Source organism: Haliotis rubra, unplaced genomic scaffold (genome assembly GCF_003918875.1).
Source record: "Haliotis rubra isolate DU_JTF1 unplaced genomic scaffold, ASM391887v1 Scf372, whole genome shotgun sequence".
Classification (NCBI taxonomy): domain Eukaryota; kingdom Metazoa; phylum Mollusca; class Gastropoda; order Lepetellida; family Haliotidae; genus Haliotis; species Haliotis rubra.
In genome coordinates, this window is record NW_025767049.1 from 563199 (window position 1) to 581558 (window position 18360).

General features: G+C 39.0%; 1 protein-coding gene across 4 annotated transcripts in view; it reads left to right on the forward strand.

Annotated features, from left to right (window-relative positions):
- The window catches only part of LOC124286008 (sodium- and chloride-dependent betaine transporter-like), a 99238-nt gene that overhangs the window by 68055 nt on the left and 12823 nt on the right, over window positions 1–18360 (forward strand). For 2 of the 4 annotated variants that reach the window (XM_046722326.1, XM_046722328.1), the window contains exons 2-3: window positions 15615–15821; window positions 16265–16490. The exons of 1 other annotated variant lie outside the window; for it this stretch is intronic. In XM_046722326.1, coding sequence (XP_046578282.1) covers window positions 16265–16490 — 226 coding nt within the window. In that variant the 5' untranslated portion in view covers window positions 15615–15821. The remainder of the gene's footprint in view (window positions 1–15614; window positions 15822–16264; window positions 16491–18360) is intronic. One more of the 4 variants, XM_046722327.1, reaches the window with a different exon arrangement.

The window sequence follows — 18360 nt, forward strand, 5'->3', positions numbered from 1 at the left end:
ATGGGAAATGTTAAACCTGGACTCATCTGTAAAAACAACATTTCTCCACCAAAACAAGGGTCTGCGGACATGATTTGGGCACCACATTCGGCGAGCTTGCCGATGACATTGTGTCAGGATAGGCCGTATGGCGGGACGTCGTGGTCTGATCCCGTGATGACGGAAACGTTGTCGAACTGTGTTGGGGTGGATACGGCGAAGTCCTGGGATGGTTCGGGCAGTCATCACTGCAGTCTGAAACCTGTGGCGCAACGTTACCCTTATCCATCTGTCCTGTCTTGGCGTTGTTACACGTGTACGTCCACAACGTGGCCGATCGATGACGTCATTTGTGTTCTGGTAGCGTCTCACCAGTGCAGAAATGGTGTTCCGGTGGCAGTGGAAATGTGCAGCCACTTGTCGTTGAGACATTCCCCCACGGACCATCCCAGTGGCCTCATGAAGTTGTGCAGACGTGAGCCTTGGCATGCTATGCGTTTTAATAGCCGTTTAATTTTTTGAACGATCGCAAGGTTTGAGCTTTCCAAAGTGACAGTATTGTGTGGCATTCATTTGCTCTGTTTCTCTTTCCCGGGATGCACGTGCAACAACGTATGCACGTCTCAAGGACGAACCCACTGCCGTCACGGAACGTGGCACGTGCATGCATGTTGGATACATGTCACTAATCTCTGAGTTTAAATCCTTATGTGTCTTAACTGGTTTGATAAATTTCGATTTTAAATTTTTGTATGCACAGTTTCTTTATGTGCCTAGTATATATTATATGTATTTTTTATGAATTTAAAACTAGGTTCAGTCGCAATGTTCTTATCGACTGTAGATCGTTACCATACCTTGACACTTTTTTCTTTCAGTGTGATAACATTTTAATGACTGCAATAAATGTTTAACACTGATTTATTTATTTATTTATTTATTTATTTATTTATTGGGGGGGGGAAGGGGGTTGGTTGGTTTGTGCCGCAATAACCTTTGACTTTGAGTACAGTTTAATTGTTTATGGAATTACAGATGTCATAAGTGGCAAGGGACTAAGTATTTCTTCAGCACAAAATATGCGAAAAACTAAAACAGATTTGGTACGTTTTCAATATCATTAAAACCACATTTAGCAAATGCTCACCCCGTACTCCTTTTACCACTGATCAAATGTACGCTTCTGCTCTCTTGTTTTGCATTAATGAAACAAATCAAGGCATGCTGCCTCACAGAATGTAGGTATACCTGTCTAGATTTCTTTGGCGGTTGTCATTTTACGAGTGCAGTAAACAAGTCACAAGTTATTTTAAGAGCACATTCATTTATGAAGAGTGCACTGATCGACCTCAATAGTCAGTACAGTAATTCGTAAACGAAATTATTTTTTGAGTAATCAGTATGTACGTAATATCACAAATAACACATGCCTAAATTAAGGAATACATACCAAGCCCTTTACAGATGTTTTACATCGGCTATAGGGGGTTAAAACAATTCCTACCCAGGTCTCTTGTCAACTAGGAACTCTGACACTTTCACCATCAGGAAGATTACTATTGTTATCTTTGACACTGTCAGCATCAGAGATGTTCTTGTTGAATTCAGCCCGAGTTAAGGACTATTGCTCCACACGACAGAGGCCTGTAAACAAAACAGACAATCAAATAACTCCTTGGAAAGGAAAACCTGTATTTAAATTTGCAGGATAGATTATTCAGCAAAATGCCAATAGTTATGTCTATGATAAATCAACTCTTAAGTTTCATATCCTACAGACAGATGCAAAATTATCAGGAAATCTTTCTTACTTATTGTCTTTCTTACTTATTGTCTTTCTAACTTAAAGCATTGTATCAGTAGCATATAATGTTGCACAACGCTTTGAATGTCTATATCCATCACAAGGTAACATACAGAATTCATTCAGTCCTTCACAACATTTCAGGTAAACCTCTTGGTCTATCACAAATACGCGAAATAGCTATGTCGAGAGGTGTACTTCCTGTCTCACCCCAATTTTTCAAGGGAACCATTAACTCTCACGACTTGAGATGAGAGTTTGCCAAAATCAAGCTTGTGTCACAGTAATGATAGAGTGGACATTCCAGGATTCGTACAGACGAGTGTAGTGTAGATTTCCGAACAAAGGTTGATGCCGCTGTAGGTCTCAGGATCTGTGTTGTCACCTTTGTTTTTATAGGGAGTGCAGATAATGCCTTGTAACTACAAATAAAATAGACATAGCCATCCATTAGAACATTGACACTTTCACATTATTTATCAAATGATTTATCGTAAATGATCATGACTGATGTCTGTGGATGGTAATATTCCCCTATCCGTAGGTCTTTCCGATTTTAATGAAAGAGAATACATCATTGCCAAATCATGGAATCATACATATTTCATTATCTGCATTTTAGCATCAATCTTTTTATTTAAATGTCTTATTGTCTAGATAGTAATGACCCTATAAAACATTACAAATTCGATATAGATACATCTTCAGCAAGTGTCAAGTTGTTAGCAGATTGAGCGTCCAGTTAAGTTCAATTGTTTGATCGACATTCTGGAAGTTGGTGACTCAAATATGAAACATACAACGTTATGGATGACAACTTCATATTTATTGCATAGAGCCAATAGAGAGATCTATGAAATAAATCTAAAGTTGTCATCCATTAAGTTGTATGCTTCATATTTAAGTTCAGTTTAAATTCAAACAGTATATCAGTGTTCCCCACACGCATTTTCCATTGCGAGAACTGGAGTCTTTGTAGTGTCACTTGACGACGCCAAGGTATACACGTGTTTTGAATAATTACACAGGAAAATATGTAGGTGGCTTTTGACAGGGTGACAAAGAAGTTATATCAGTGATCAGGCACACTTCAGCGAAAGAAGACCTACACCTGTTTGGAAGTTTAGGTAAGTTGTGGGTCATTACATACTTCTTTCAACAGAGGGTCATTTCAATGTGGGAACTAGCAACCTGGCACCCGTGAAAAGCTATTTCCTCGTGGTGGGTGCTGGGTAACGCTAAGCGCTCTTCCCGGGGGTATATATGGTCCACCAACCCGTTTGCCGTGGGTTGCGCCCCTGTGTCGGTGGAGGAAGGGAGTCTGGTGGTTGAGGGCACTGGTTCCAGGAACAGCGTTCCTTTGCCCAACACACCACTTCGCCCCTTATTTCACCTAGACGGGCGGTAGAACTGGCCCGGTTCTATCAATCGGCTGGTCACGCCAAGCCATGTGCTACAACTGTATACTGTTGCACAACATTTTTTTAAAACTGATAACATGATTTCTTTAAGTCTTGGCGAAATTATTTGATCTCAGAATTTCAAATACTTAATATCCTGTATACTTTTGCCTAGAGTCGTAAGCCCAGAAAGCGGTGGCTCATGGGCCAATCTGGAGGAATTATTAATCTTTAAATACTTCTGCTAGAGTATATCATCCGGGTATCCTTGGTGCTGCAAGTTGGAAATCCACTTGTTTTTAGCATTGTCTTTGTGATACTCCGTGGAGGGTGGGGCTTACGAACCCCCACCCCCACAAAAAAAAAAAAAAAAAAAGAAAAAAAGACCAAGTATCACCTTGACACTGATCCCGTTGAAACTGACCTCATACTGCCCAACTCAATTGATTACTGGCCACGTTTTCTTGTGCTTGAAACTATTGACAAGACACCTTTCAAGTTGAATCCTTTCGCCGTAGCTAAAGGTATACAAGGCATTGCCGGTGATGTTAAGAGCATTAAGCGATTTCGTTCCGGTGCTCTGCTTGTTGAGTGTGCATAAAGGCAACAAGCCACCAACCCTATGAGTACTGATTCTTTTGTCGGCATTTTAGTCACGGTCTCTGCTCACAAAACACTCAACACGAGCAAAGGAATTATCAGGGATCGCGCTCGATTGTTTGCTGACATGTCAGAACTTGACATCGTCACCGAGATGAAGGTTCAAGGCGTACTTTATGTCAAGCGTTTCCCAACCCGTAGAGTGAGTGAGTGAGTTAAAATTTAAAGTCACACTGGCAATATTTCAGCCATATCGTGACTAAAACTAGTTCTAAATTCATAATACATACATATAATATATAAAACCGAAGGACAGTAAAATTACTAGAGTATCACAGATTGAGTTAAAACTAGCTAGCATATATCTTTAAAAGTAGAAAATTATTTCTGGACAATACAATGTAAAATGGGCTATATATCGTCAACAACTGAAGGTAGATCACCATACTAGGGACCATGGGGACTTACAGTGCCTCTGCTACCTGCATGGACCCTAGTTGGATTTACACCATCCCTTCAGCCGCTGGCGATTGTAGGACAAGTTTAGCCGAAATTTAAAGGAACAAATATACTACGTTTGAAAAATCGGGTAAGCAAAAATTTAACTTTGAAAGTTTTGGGACTTACATACCCTCTCAGGAGGATAATAATTTTACGCTACTTCAACCACCTTCGAGGATACAGCCACTAACAATCGCAGTTGCAAATTTATACTACCATGTTTAAAATACCATTTATCTATTTACAAATCAGTTAACAAATCTAATTCTTTTAAAAATGCTATAATGTGACATTAATGACATTACTAAAAAGATCCTTCATAGTTCGTGATTTAAAATAGATATCCCTTGTGATGGAATATTCAACACAGTCAAGCAGGACATGCTTGACCGTGATTCTTTCATCACAAGGGATACAAAACGGAGGATCCTCACCTTTCAACAGGTACTTATGAGTATATCTTGTGTGGCCAGTACGACATCGTCGTATGATGACCTCTTCAAATCTGGACTGACAACCCAAGTAGGTGTAACCGAGAGTTGGTTTTATTGCATGTAATTTTTCTACCTACTTGGGTGTCCAACTTCATTTGCATCAGATCACGGTTGTAAGTTCTAATGCTAGCTTTGTAATCAGAGTATGGGATCAGAAGTGGTGTCACAGATTTGTTGAGTGCTGCCTTGACAGCAAAATCGGCCATTGTCTTCCCAGAAATACCAACATGGCTGGGTAACCAACAAAAGACGATGTCGCATTGGCCAGTAGCAAGCTCATTATACAATTCAATAATTTCTATTAAAAGTGGATGTTTACAAGAAATATTTCTAATCGCCCGAAGGCAAGAAAGAGATACATATTGTTTATATTTAGGGTGTCTATTTATATATTTTAGTGCTGTTAGTATTGCGTTTGCTACTGCTGTGAAAACTGAACTCTCATTGGGTAATCTGGAAGATATTGTTTTGGACCCAATGACACTGGCACAAGCAACCGCGCCACCATCCTTGGACCCATCTGTAAATAAGGATTTATATGTATTATATTTACTTTTTAATTGAATATATTCTTGTTTATATAGTAAGTCATTAGTTTCTGATTTTTTAAATTTAGTGAGTGTTAGGTCGACTTGCAGTGAAATGCAGGATTAGACTCGTTAGAATATAGTTTGGTAATATATTGTAATGATAATTTTATACGGCGTTGGGTAAGAGATGGTTCATCTGCCTCGGCATAGAGACTGTCAACAGGAGATGTTCTGAATGATCCAAGACAAAGTCTCAGACCTTGGTGGTGGACAGAATCTAATAGTTTTAGGTTGCTTTTACAGGCTCCACCATATACGATGGAGCCATAATCCAGCTTCTAGCGGACCAGTGATCTATATACGTGTAGGAGGGTAGTTTGGTCCCCTCCCCACTTTGAATTAGAAACGACTTTCAATAAATCGAGTGCCTTCAGGCATTTAGTTTTTAGGGATTTAATATGTGGCTGAAAGGTTAAATGGGAGTCGAAAATCAGACCCAAGAGCTTGGCCTCTTTTACAACCTTGATGGGAGTGCCATTTAAAAACAGTTCTGGGTCTTTATGTGGTTTATATTTACGGCAGAAAGATATGCAATTAGTTTTGGATTTAGACAATTTAAAGCCGTTTTCAAGACAACATTTATCTATTTTGTTTAAACACAACTGTAGTTGTCGTTCAATAGTATGCATATTCTTACCACGACAAGAAATGTTAAAATCATCCAACAAAAGTGATCCATCGATTGAATCTTTTAAAACCTTGGATAAACTGTTGATCTTAATACTAAACAATGTTACGGACAGAATACTGCCTTGAGGGACACCCTAATCCTGATTATAATGGTCAGACAGGGTTGAACCCACTCGGACTTGAAATTGCCTGTCTGTTAAAAACTGTTATATAAAAAGAGGTAAACGACCCCTTAAAACAAAATAATGTAAATCCTTTAAAATGCAATGCTTCCAGGTGGTATCGTACGCTTTCTCGAGATCGAAGAATATCGATACAGCGTGTTCTTTATTTATTATAGCATTTTTATCAAAGGATTCTAAACGTACCAAATGATCAATGGTACTACGATTTTTCCTGAAACCACATCGAATATTTGTTATGAGATTATTGGTTTCAAGATGTGATGGTTTACCTATGTAGGGAATGGATATCTTGATGGGGGCTTATTCTGGTTTAGATTAACAAACCTACAAGAAGAAATTGAACACCTAAGGAAAGTCTTTGTAGAACGCAACCACTACCCACGTGAAATAGTCAACAGAACCATCGAAGCAACGCTTTCACCTCCTGCCAAAAGATCTAAACCAGAATCAGCCCCCATCAAGATCTCCATTCCCTACATAGGTAAACCATCACATCAAGTCAGCCGACTCCTGAAACAACAGGCAGGCATAGACACAACCTCCTCCATGCCAACGGAAGAAAACAACCCACTGTCAACAACAACAACAACAACCCGAAATGTGTTATTTATAAAATAAACTGTGATTGTGGACAAAGCTACATAGGTGAAACATCCCGACCCATCAACACCCGAGTCAAAGAACATCGCACCTCTGTTGCTAACTCCGACACCAAATCAGCTATCTCTGACCATATCAAAGCAAACCCCAATTATCAAATAGAGTGGTCCGACTTCACCATTCTCGCCAACAACCAAACGGACTACACTAAACGCAAGCTCACCGAAGCCATTCACATCAAACGCCATAAGCCCACCATCAACCGTGACCAAGGATACTTCATTCCATCAGCTTATGATCCACTCCTCCACCAAGCCCAATCTATTGTATAAACATCGCACCTATTGTATAAACATCTCCTTCATTGTACCACTCCTGTATTTATACATCTCTGGCTTCCATTCACTATCCTTTGTGTACTCACTGGCTTCATCAGCTTACTGCTTAACCAATTATGGCAAATAAGGTGTTTCCTTTGTCAATTACAATGTATGTAGTTTCATTGTTATACACGGCATAAATATGCAGCTCCTCCACTTCATGTATCACTCTTGCTTGACAACGGTACAGGAATCTGTATCGAAACGTCGCACTCACGAAATAAAGAAGTTGTTATCCATAAAAACTTGTTCCATATTGTACGTCTCAACTTCTAAAATGCCACTCAAACAAGTTACTATTTACTAGTCGTTCCATGGTTTTACAGACGCAACTCGTTAAAGAGATTTGTCTGTAATTAGACGGATCAGTATGATCCCGGCCAGGCTTTGGTGTAGGGAATACTATGGCTTTACGCCACGAAGTGGGGAAATTCCCTGAAGTCCACATTGTATCAAAAATATTTGGAAGGGTTTCCAAACATGATTCAGGTAAATGCGTCAAGAGCTGATAGTGTATATTTTCAGCCCCTGTTGCTGTATCATGAGCTTGCTCAAGGGCAGTACGTAACTCATGCATTGAAAATAATTCATTGTAGTCTTCTCCATTGTCTGAGGTAAAATATATTATGTTCTTCTGTTGTTTCTGATGTTTCTGAAACTCAGGGACATAATTGGATGAAGACGAATGTTTGGCGAGAGTTTCACCAAGCTTATTGGCAATGTCAGCCTTATCAGTTAACAAATTATCACCATCCTTTAAATGGTGAATGGTAGATTTGGAACCTTTGCCCTTTATTCTTTGTATCATGTTCCACACCTTGGAAATCGGTGTGCGCGAATTTATTTTGGAAACATAGTTTCGCCAAGACTGACGCTTATTCTGTTTAAAACTGCATCGCGCCTCGGTATTTAACATTTTAACTTTATCTAAATTATGGACAGTAGGATGTCGGCGAAAATATTTTTCTGCTTTCTTCCTACACTTTCTGGGCAGTTTACATTCGTTATTGAACCATGGTTTACGAATATGTGGAACTGCAGAGGACTGAGGAATTGTTCTGTCAGCAATGCCATTAAGGATGTCAGAAAACGACTGAATAGGATCTTCGCTGTTCCTAAAACGATCATGAGTTAAGTGTTCAGCACACAGAGTCTCATATAATGACCAGACAACCCTGGCAAAGTTCCTTCTCGATAAAGGTGGATCATCACCAAGGTTCATTGTTTTGCGAATGGTGGGGACGTGATCACTCCCACAAAGGTCATCATGGACCACCCATTCAAATTCATTATACAAGCTGGAGTCAATAATTGACAGATCCAGGGAAGAATATGTTCCCGTAGCTGGATGTAGATAAGTGGGAGAATTATCGTTATATATACATAGGTGATTATCGGAAATAAATTCCTCAAAGATTTTACCTTTAGTATTAGTATGGTCACTTCCCCAAAGCGGGTTGTGACTGTTCAGATCGCCCATGATGAGACATGGCTTCGGAAGCTGATCATATAGATTCTTAAGATCCGACAGTCGAATATCAGAAGACAGAGGTATATACAAGCTACACAACGTGAGTGTCATGTGCAGTGTAATACGAACAGCTACTGTTTGGAGATTGGTATTAAGACGGACAGGGCTATGTATTATACCCTGTCGCACCTAAATAGATGCCCCTCCTGTTGCTCCTTTAGGAGAAAAAGTGTGATAATCACTGTACTGTCGTAGATTAAAGTTATCTGTATTTTTTAGATATGTCTCCTTTAGACATAATGCTGATGATTTAAAATCCTGTATTAATAATTGTATCTCATTAAAGTTATTCCTTAGCCCTCTGCAATTCCACTGCATAAAAGTCGGCAATTGAGTCATTGGCGATCGTTGACTGGTGTGTGAGGAACTGTGCCTCTGCCTGTCCTGTGAGGACGGAGTAACCTCCATATCTAGAAGTCAAAATGCAATCTGACTTGGAACCACTAAAGGTAGAGGGACAGAAGGTGGTTCGTCTTTTGTTTGTTGTTTTCCTTTCTTTTTTTAAAGTTGGTCGCTGGCTGGTTTTGACATTGGCTTTTGAGATGGGTTGACGGAATCAATTTCATCTGTCTGGGAACCAGACGTAGATTTAATGACTGGGGTAGTTGGTGTCATGGCTGACGTTGATGAAAAAGGTTGAGCTGACTTGACCCAAGTCAAGTCAGTCTGACATGCAGTAGAGGTCATTTCTGCAGAGCGGGCGACTACGGCGGAATATGAGATATTTAACTGAGTTGAAGACTGACTCATGAAAAGTTTCTTGGCCTCAAGATAAGGAATATTCTTTTCACATTTGATTTTCATAATTTTCGATTCCCTTTGATATATAGGGCAGGACCTGGATGAAGCAACTATTGGGCCGTCACAGTTTGCACATTTAAAATCGTTCTGACAGTCGTTACCGTCATGGTTGTCTGCACAACGATGACACACTGCAGAATTACGGCATAAATGAGACCCATGTTCGAAATGCTGACACTTGTAACACCGAAGTGGATTGGGGACATACACATCCACCCCGATCTTAAAGTAACCTGCTTTGATAGATTGCGGAATCAACGATCTGGCAAAAGTCAACAGATACGTATTTGTTTTAGTAAAGATTCCCCCTTTCTTGATGGTGAAACGCTTTACTGCCGTAACACCTTGGTCCTCAAGCTCTGTAGCAATGTCTTCTTCACTCATATCATACAAACACCGTGCCCGGTCACGTATGATACCCCGACAAGTATTTAAAGTTCTGTGCACAGACACAGCAACTTCAACATTTGCAAATGTTTTAACTGATAGCAAATTGGGAGAGTGCTGCCTCCGTGCACATTCCACCAGAAGTGACCCAGTACGGAGACGAGTGACATTCTTTACATCGCCACAAATCCCAGAGATAGCTTTTGAAATAGCAAACGGGTTTAGTTTAATTGGCAGAAAATCCGTAGCTTCAATAACTAAGAATCGAGCCCATGATTCAACGTTTGCAGAAATATTTCCGTTAGAGTGATCTAACTCGTTCAGTCTCCTCTTCTTTTCATTCCTAGATGAACCAACTTGTGGGACGCCATAATGAAAGGAAAATAATTCATCATCCCTGCTCCCCACCCACCATGGAGAGTCAACAAGGACGATGTCAATTAGCACCGGATCTCCAAGATGCTGACACCAGGGATACAGGGATGTTATACTCCAGCGAGTATGACACAAATAGCAATATGTGTATACCAATTAAATATCAGGCTGGTTCTTGCACATGACAAGAAATTGGACACATATTGAATTTGGAGGTCAACATCACCAGATTGGCCCATGAGCCACCGCCTTCTGGCAAAGGACTCTAGGCAATATAAAGTTATCAATAATTTAAACATTGCAAATCTAAATTTCCAAGACCCAAATAATAATTTATTGTGCAAATATAATCACCATGCACAGTGGTGTGTTGGGCAAAGGAACTCTGTTCCTGGAACCAGTGCCCTCAACCACCAGACTCCCTTCCTCCACCGACACAGGGGCGCAACCCACGGCAAACGGGTTGGTGGACCATATATACCCCCGGGTCCACAACGGGGGGTTGAAGAGCACTTAGCGTTACCCAGCACCCACCACGAGGAGGTGGCTCTTCACGGGTGCCCACAACCCGTAGAAATGATGCTACTATAAAAACAAATACGTATCTATTTTCTTTCTCTTCTCCAAATGTTCCAAAATCACTAAAAGCAGGATACTGTAACATCAACGTTGAAATGTACATTCCAAACCCTCTTAGATGCTTCAAATGCCAAAAGTTCGGTCATGGGGTTAATACTTGCACATCGTCTGTTGTGTGTACTCACTGTGGTGAAAAGACACATATAACAGAAGATTGTGACAGTAATGTTAAGAAATGTACAAACTGCACTGGTGACCACTCATCATTCTCTAAAGACTGTCCTGTCTGGAAGCATCAAAGGGAGATCAACAAAATAAAATTCACCCGAAACATTAGTTTGTCGGATGCCAAAAAACTTGTCCAAAGCTCTGAAAATTAAGAAAGCTATGCTTCTGTAACCAAAACATCGTCGGAAGCAACGACAAGAGTAACAAAATGTTCTGCAAGCTGTCAAACCAATTTGAGTTGGGTAACATCAGAATCTCCTTTGATTTTCTCATCTACAATATTTGTTCAAACGCCAGAATTACTTCCCTGTACGTCTGAAATTCAATCAGTAGCATCCTCTGATCACGAGTCATCTTCTCCATAAACATTAAAATCTTCAGAAATCGTTAAAACCAAAGGTAAAGAGCCAGATTCTTTGAAAAAACTAAGTGGCAGAGCCCCAAAAGGGTCAGAAAATAGAATTAAATTGTACAACAAATATGGATCACTTGAGGACATGGACGTGTCCGAAAAAGTCCGCTCTAGGGCACACAGCCTGTCGCCCACCAAACAAGTGCGGGCTAGATCCCCCATAAATCCCCCCAAGAGATAGGTGCAGTAGCTTGTGCCACTGTCGTTGGCTCCAAAACAACATCTTCTAGATTTCCTGATAACAGCTCTATTTTTACAGCAGAAGGATATTAACAGCCTTAAAATATATTAATAAACACCGTAAATATAAACAATACTTAATCTTTTCCGATTCTCTTTCTTGCCTTCAGGCGATCAAAAATCTGTCTTGCAAACATCCACTTTTAATAGAAATTATTGAATTATATGATGATCTTGCTACTGGCCAATACGACGTCGTGTTCTGTTGGTTACTCAGCCACGTTGGCATTTACGGGAACAGAATGGCCGATTTTGCTGCTAAGGCAGCACTCAACAAATCTGTGACACCACTTCTTATTCCATACTCTGATTACAAAGCTAGCATTAGAACTTACATCCATGATCTAATGCAAAAAGAAGTGGGACACCCAGTTAGGTATAAATAAATTACATGCAATCAAACCAACTATCTGTTACACCTACTAGGGTTGTCAGTCCAGATTTGAAGAGGTCATCATGCGACGATGTCGTACTGGCCACACAAGATATACTCATTAGTACCTGTTGAAAGGTGAGGATCCTCCGTTTTGTATCCCTCCTGCTTGACTGTGTTGAATATTCCATCACAAGGGATATCTATTTCAAATCACGAAATATGAAGGATCTTTTTAGTCATATAAGTTCTCATTTTATTATTGCATTTTTAAAAGAATTAGATTTGTTAACTGATTTGTAAATAGATAAATGGTATTTTATGATTGGAAGTTTGAATTTATAACTGCGATTGTTAGTGGCTGTATCCTCAAGGGGGGTTAAAGTACTGTAAAGTACACAGTCCACAAACATTCAATGTAAATTGAAACTCTCCGCTATTTTTAATCGTAGAATATGTGTGGTTTTAAATGTATGCCTAGATTTGTCTACCTTGCTAACGGCTGAGGGGGATGGTGTAAATCCAGATAGGGACCATGCAGGAAGCAAATGTACTGTAAGTCCCCATGGTCCCTAGTATGGGTATCTACCTTCAGTCGTTGGCTATCTATTGCCTGTTTTTATATTGTATTGTCATTTATAGTTTCAATATTTTAGATTTAATTGCTAGTTTTAAATGGATATCTGTGATACACTAGTAGTTTTACTGTTTTTCGTCAACAGGTTTATTAATTTCTAACTTTATTGATGTCTAATATAATTATAAAACGTTCCGTCACGATATGGCTGAAATATTGCCGAAGTGACGATAAATATTAACTTACTCACTCACTTAAAGACACAATGTCACACATTTTCAACAATATGTTGGCCTATATTATATATTGGGGCATATGCTGTCACTTTAGCTTCCTATTGATGCAATAAAATACTTATTATCCCTCACGACTTGAATGGAATCGATAATTGAAACTTCGAGGCGAAGGGCTTCCAAACAGAGATACTTGCCATATGTGGAGTGTAAACAATTGCTCAGTACATCGAAATCACAAGTTGTGCGTAGGATATTCGTAAAGAGTGCTCCAAGGGACATTACTCTATGGGGTTCGCTTGAAATAATGTTTAGCCGGTATGAGGCGCTAGAGTCGATTTAATGAAACGTTGCATTAATTCATTCGAACTTTTTTAATTTATTATTGCAATCTAAATAAGTATTTTTTTAAATATATTATATGGTAGCTTCCCTGAAGGCTGATTGTTAGTATTATTGAGAGAAAATGTGTGGTGTGATATAGTGCCTTTACTTATAGTCCACTGTGTGATTTCGATGGAGTCTTGTGCTTTTTAATCATTATCATACACACTAGACAGCTTATCCGCCTGTAGAAATGGGGTCAATTTTGCTGCCGCACTGTTAATGTATCTGATACTCACTAATACTGAATATTTTCAATCAGGATCAGTTATGTTTCATGCTGATATATATTCAGCAATAATGAAAATCGAATTAATTGTAGTGGAACTAGAATAATTGTAAATCAATATTAGTTGAAGCTGCAACATCGATTTATGACTCCGACAATATCATCATTGTGCGTTTATGATTTTCAGTGATGATACCACATTTTCGCGAAAACAAATATACTCAGAGGCAAAAGTGACATGGAATGTTTTCATTTGCAATCTTGTGAATAATATTTTGAGAAAGCGTGTACCGAAATGGTCGAAGAAACGCAGTTAGCGGTTGTTTGAAATGCTCGAAATTGTAAGATGCATAACATATTCGGGAACGATGGGTAGCAATGTTCACTAAAAAGGCGTGATATCTAGACGTTCTTTCGACTTAAGATGTGCAAAAGTCGTCCTGGGATATGTTCGACATGTAAGGACTCGGGGAAATTGATAGATGGAGAGCTGTATGTTTGCTTCAGTCTCTGCATCAATGCATAACGTGGACACACTTTCCACTGACCTTGTAAACTTGCTTTCATCCCCTCTTGAGCTGTGGCTCATTTCCATCTTCCCTGTGATGATCGTTACTATACCTTGAAACATTTTTCTTTCCATGTAATAACGTTTCAGTCGCGGCAGTAAAGTTTAACACTGACTGTGTGAGTTGTTAACTTATGTCTTTGAGTATAGTGTAATTGCTTGTTTATATGAGGTTTGCTGGAGTGATAGATATCATGGCAAAATTGCTGAGGACTAAGTCGTCATCGTTATTTCTTCAGCACAAAATATGCGAAAAACTAAAACTGAGTTGGGACTTTTGCAATATTATTAAAACCACATGTAGCAAATTCTCTGAACAAAGAAGAGCTCCTGTACCGTGGCACTCTTGTTTTCCATTACAGAAATAGATCAATGTATGCTACCGCACAGAATGCAGGTGTGTTACGACGTAAATTGTAATAACGCGGTAAAATGTTTCCTTGCATAATAGGCAATGAAATGTATTTTATTATATTTTACCGCAGGGGTTATTACAATTTGCCGCAGTTTAAGTTATTACAATTTGCCGCAGTTTTTATTACAATTTACCGCGGTTCAGTTATTACAATTTACCGCGTTTTTTATTACAATTTACCGCGGTATTACAATTTACCGCGGTGTTATTACAATTTGCCGCAGTGTTATTACAATTTGCCGCAGTTTATTACATTTTACCGCGTTATTACAATTTATGTCGTAACAAGGTGTACGTGACTAGATTTCTTTGGCGCTTGTCATTTTACAGGTGCAGTAAACAAGTCACGTTTATGTATGTCAGAGCCCTTTCATTTATGAAGTTTTACCTCAGTGGTGAGGACTGTAATTCGCAATTGCTATCCGAGTAATCAGTAGGTACTTAATATCACAAAGAACACAAGACATTATGGAATATCTCCGCGTTCTATTGGACACAGAGCGTCTTCAAGAAAGCCAAGGGTTGTGGCTTTGATCCCCAACCGCGTCATACCAAGACTTTCACAGATGGTACATGTTTTACATCGGCTGTAGGGGGATAAAGTAGTTCCTACCGTGGTCTCTATCAACTAAGAACTCTGACACTGTCACCATCAGGAATATTCCTGTTGATAACTTTGACACTTTGACCACCTGGGATGTTCTTGCTGGTAATTTTGAAGATTTCATGGTAATTCCTATATAAGTGGCATTCCCGATGGTAACTGCGAAACTGTCACCTCGACATTTGCAATGACAACGCGAACATTGTAACGATGAGGGAATTCCTGATGGTATCTCTGAAACAGTCACCTTGAGAGATATTCCCGATGGTAACTCTGACACTGTCACTGTGTGGGGTATTCCCGATGGTAACTCTGACACTGTAACTGTGAGGGGTATTCCTGATGGAAGGTCTGATTCTGAGACTTTTCTGAGTTTGCCTTGTATTATAATTTTCTTTCACTGTTGATAACACAACAATATTCATGTGAGCCAAACTTCAATACTGGACTTTCCTTTCATAATAGTGGGATATGTATTGGTAGGATATTTTGCTGCAGATGTTACTCTGTTTCAGGCGATCCGGAAATACACATCTGCTGGTCGCGTCACTGATGAATCTGTTCATTTCGTTTATTCACGTCAGATATTACCTTATCAACGATAACTCATGAAGTTGTGCATTGATGCATACAAACAACGAGTGAAGTAACAGGCTGTACGTCACTTAGGCTCTGAGTCTCTACCTGGCAGCCACTCTACCTGGCAGTTCACAGAAGGTTTGGTAAGTACGGCTGTTGTGATATACTACATTATACTTTGATACATAAGATTAACCTAATCAAATGCTGAAATTGTTCGGCACTCTGTGGAGCCTAGCTCTACCAGGAAGCTGAAGCCATACGTGTATTCAAAGTATAAGATCACATCCATACCGCAACAAACATGTACAAGTGTGATGTACAAAGGGTAAAGACAACATTAGCTGTTCTTCGTTTTGAACCATGGTCACAAAGCAGCAGTGGTTTGTACTTTAGTTTGCTGTGCATTTCCATCGTGATGACTGTGAGGTTTACAGTGCTTCCTCAGTGTGTGGTGTTGAAGTTGTCGTCAGTATTTTGCTTTGTTGGAGAGGTTCGTACCTTAAGACATCAAAGCTCTTCGAGTTTGTAATGTCGATAATGTAGTTTTGATGTTTGAATTCTGGATAATGTTACCTTTCTACAGATGATGTCAGACTCTGATCTAACTGATAATGGCCCCAAAGATACTTCACCATCAACCATCGCGATAGGGCTGGTGGAAATGAATAAGGACACTTCCGGCGGCGATGCGAGACACAAGAGAGAACACTGGTCATCTCAGTGGGACTACATCATGTCCATGACAGGCTACTGTGTGGGATTTGGTAATCTGTGGAGATTCCCTTACCTCTGCAACAGGAATGGTGGAGGTAAGAACTCATGTCCTACAATGAACCTCCTAGCTATGTGAAACATAAAAGACACATTTCGAAACCGACTGCCAATATCACAGGACGGAATTTTTCATTGCTTAAAGACATGGCACACACTAATTTTAATAAATTTCTCCACTTGAAGTACTCTGAAATGGTTTGTGTTTTGTCCTAATAATAAAGACATGTTGACATTTATTGAAAACTTTGCCCCCTTACATGAGGCTAGAAGTGAGATAGGTATCATGAAGAAAGATTTTGTATCATAATCTTGAGCGAACTTTGAGCCAAAACTTGAAAATATACATGTTTGTTTAGTGTATGGAACTTGAAGTCCATCATCTCATCTCACTTCTGAGATAAATTGACGAAAACGAGCCACATACTGATTACCACTGGCACTCGAGCAGTTACAACATGTATCACATATTAATTATCACTTTCACACTAACAGTAACACACGTTTCACATTCTGAATATCACTGGCACACGAGCAGTTACACATCTGGATTATCACTGGCACACGAGCAGTTACACATCTGGATTATCACTGGTACACGAGCAGTTACACCTACATGTTTCACATCTTGATTATCACTGGCACACGAACAGTTACACATCTTGATTATCACTGGCACACGAGTAGTTACACCTACATGTTTCATATCTAATAATGATAAGAATAATAATAATCTTTATTTGCACTGAAAAGGCCACAGGCCTATAGTACATAAAGTTATGTTACATTTGAGAGGAATTTCGATCGGGTAATCATAACATAGTAAATGAGCATTCAAATATTTGAAGAATATTAGAAGAACTGGGTTTTACTACTTAACAGTGAGGGGAATTTTATCACATTTGGATGGACATAGTGATATCTCTTAATATATTTGGTTCGCAACCGGTCATAAAATGGACATATTAGGAGGAAATGTAATTCATCTTCTATTTCGTCTAAATTACAAAGTGTATATACTCTATTTTTCTTTTTACATTCATATATCTGCCTCTTTCAATCAACAAATCATGAGAAGAACATCTGAATCGTGCCAGTGCTATTCTTAACTTTTTAACATTAACATAGGATAGATATGACTCAAGGACTATGGCATTTTTAAACAATGAATAATACATGAATTTATTTGACAAGGATATCCTTTCACACCATGTTTGAATATACAGATCTTTTAGTCTTGTCGTTAAGGATTGTATGAATAATGTAGGTGATTCGACATATTGTGTATTCTATGTAATTCCAAAACCAATAGAATATAGAAAGTTTTTACATTAGTTGCCCAGTTTATTTGTCCACTTTTATCATTTAACAACATCATATTATAACACTTCTTGGGTTTTGAAGAAGGCATAATCAGCAGTTCTAGCCAGTACTTAATAAATTTAATGCCTGAAGAATGTACATTGGATACCTACCGCATTCACCATAAATCACTGCGTTGATAGTGTTAAGTTTAACTCCGAGGAATTTTTGCATGCGTATAAATGGATTTTTTCAATTTCATCAAATTTTGTTATTCCCTAAATTTCGCTCCCCATATGATACAATTGGACTGACTTTGGCATCAAATATTTTAAAGAATGAAGAGTTGGTAGTTACCAAGTACTCTCAACTGTTTCATAATTGCAACTGATGTCTTTTCAACTGTGTCCCTGTAACGCTGCATATTTTACATGCCTCGTCCATGACAGGCCACTGGTGAAATATAGTCCCAAATATGTATAAAAGCCAATACACTCCAGCTTCATAACTTTATATAACCAGTTTTCCTTTCCAAACAATTTGCCTCCATTTTTGAATACAACAATTTTCGTTTTTCTCTATTTACAGTTTATTTCCATTTATCGC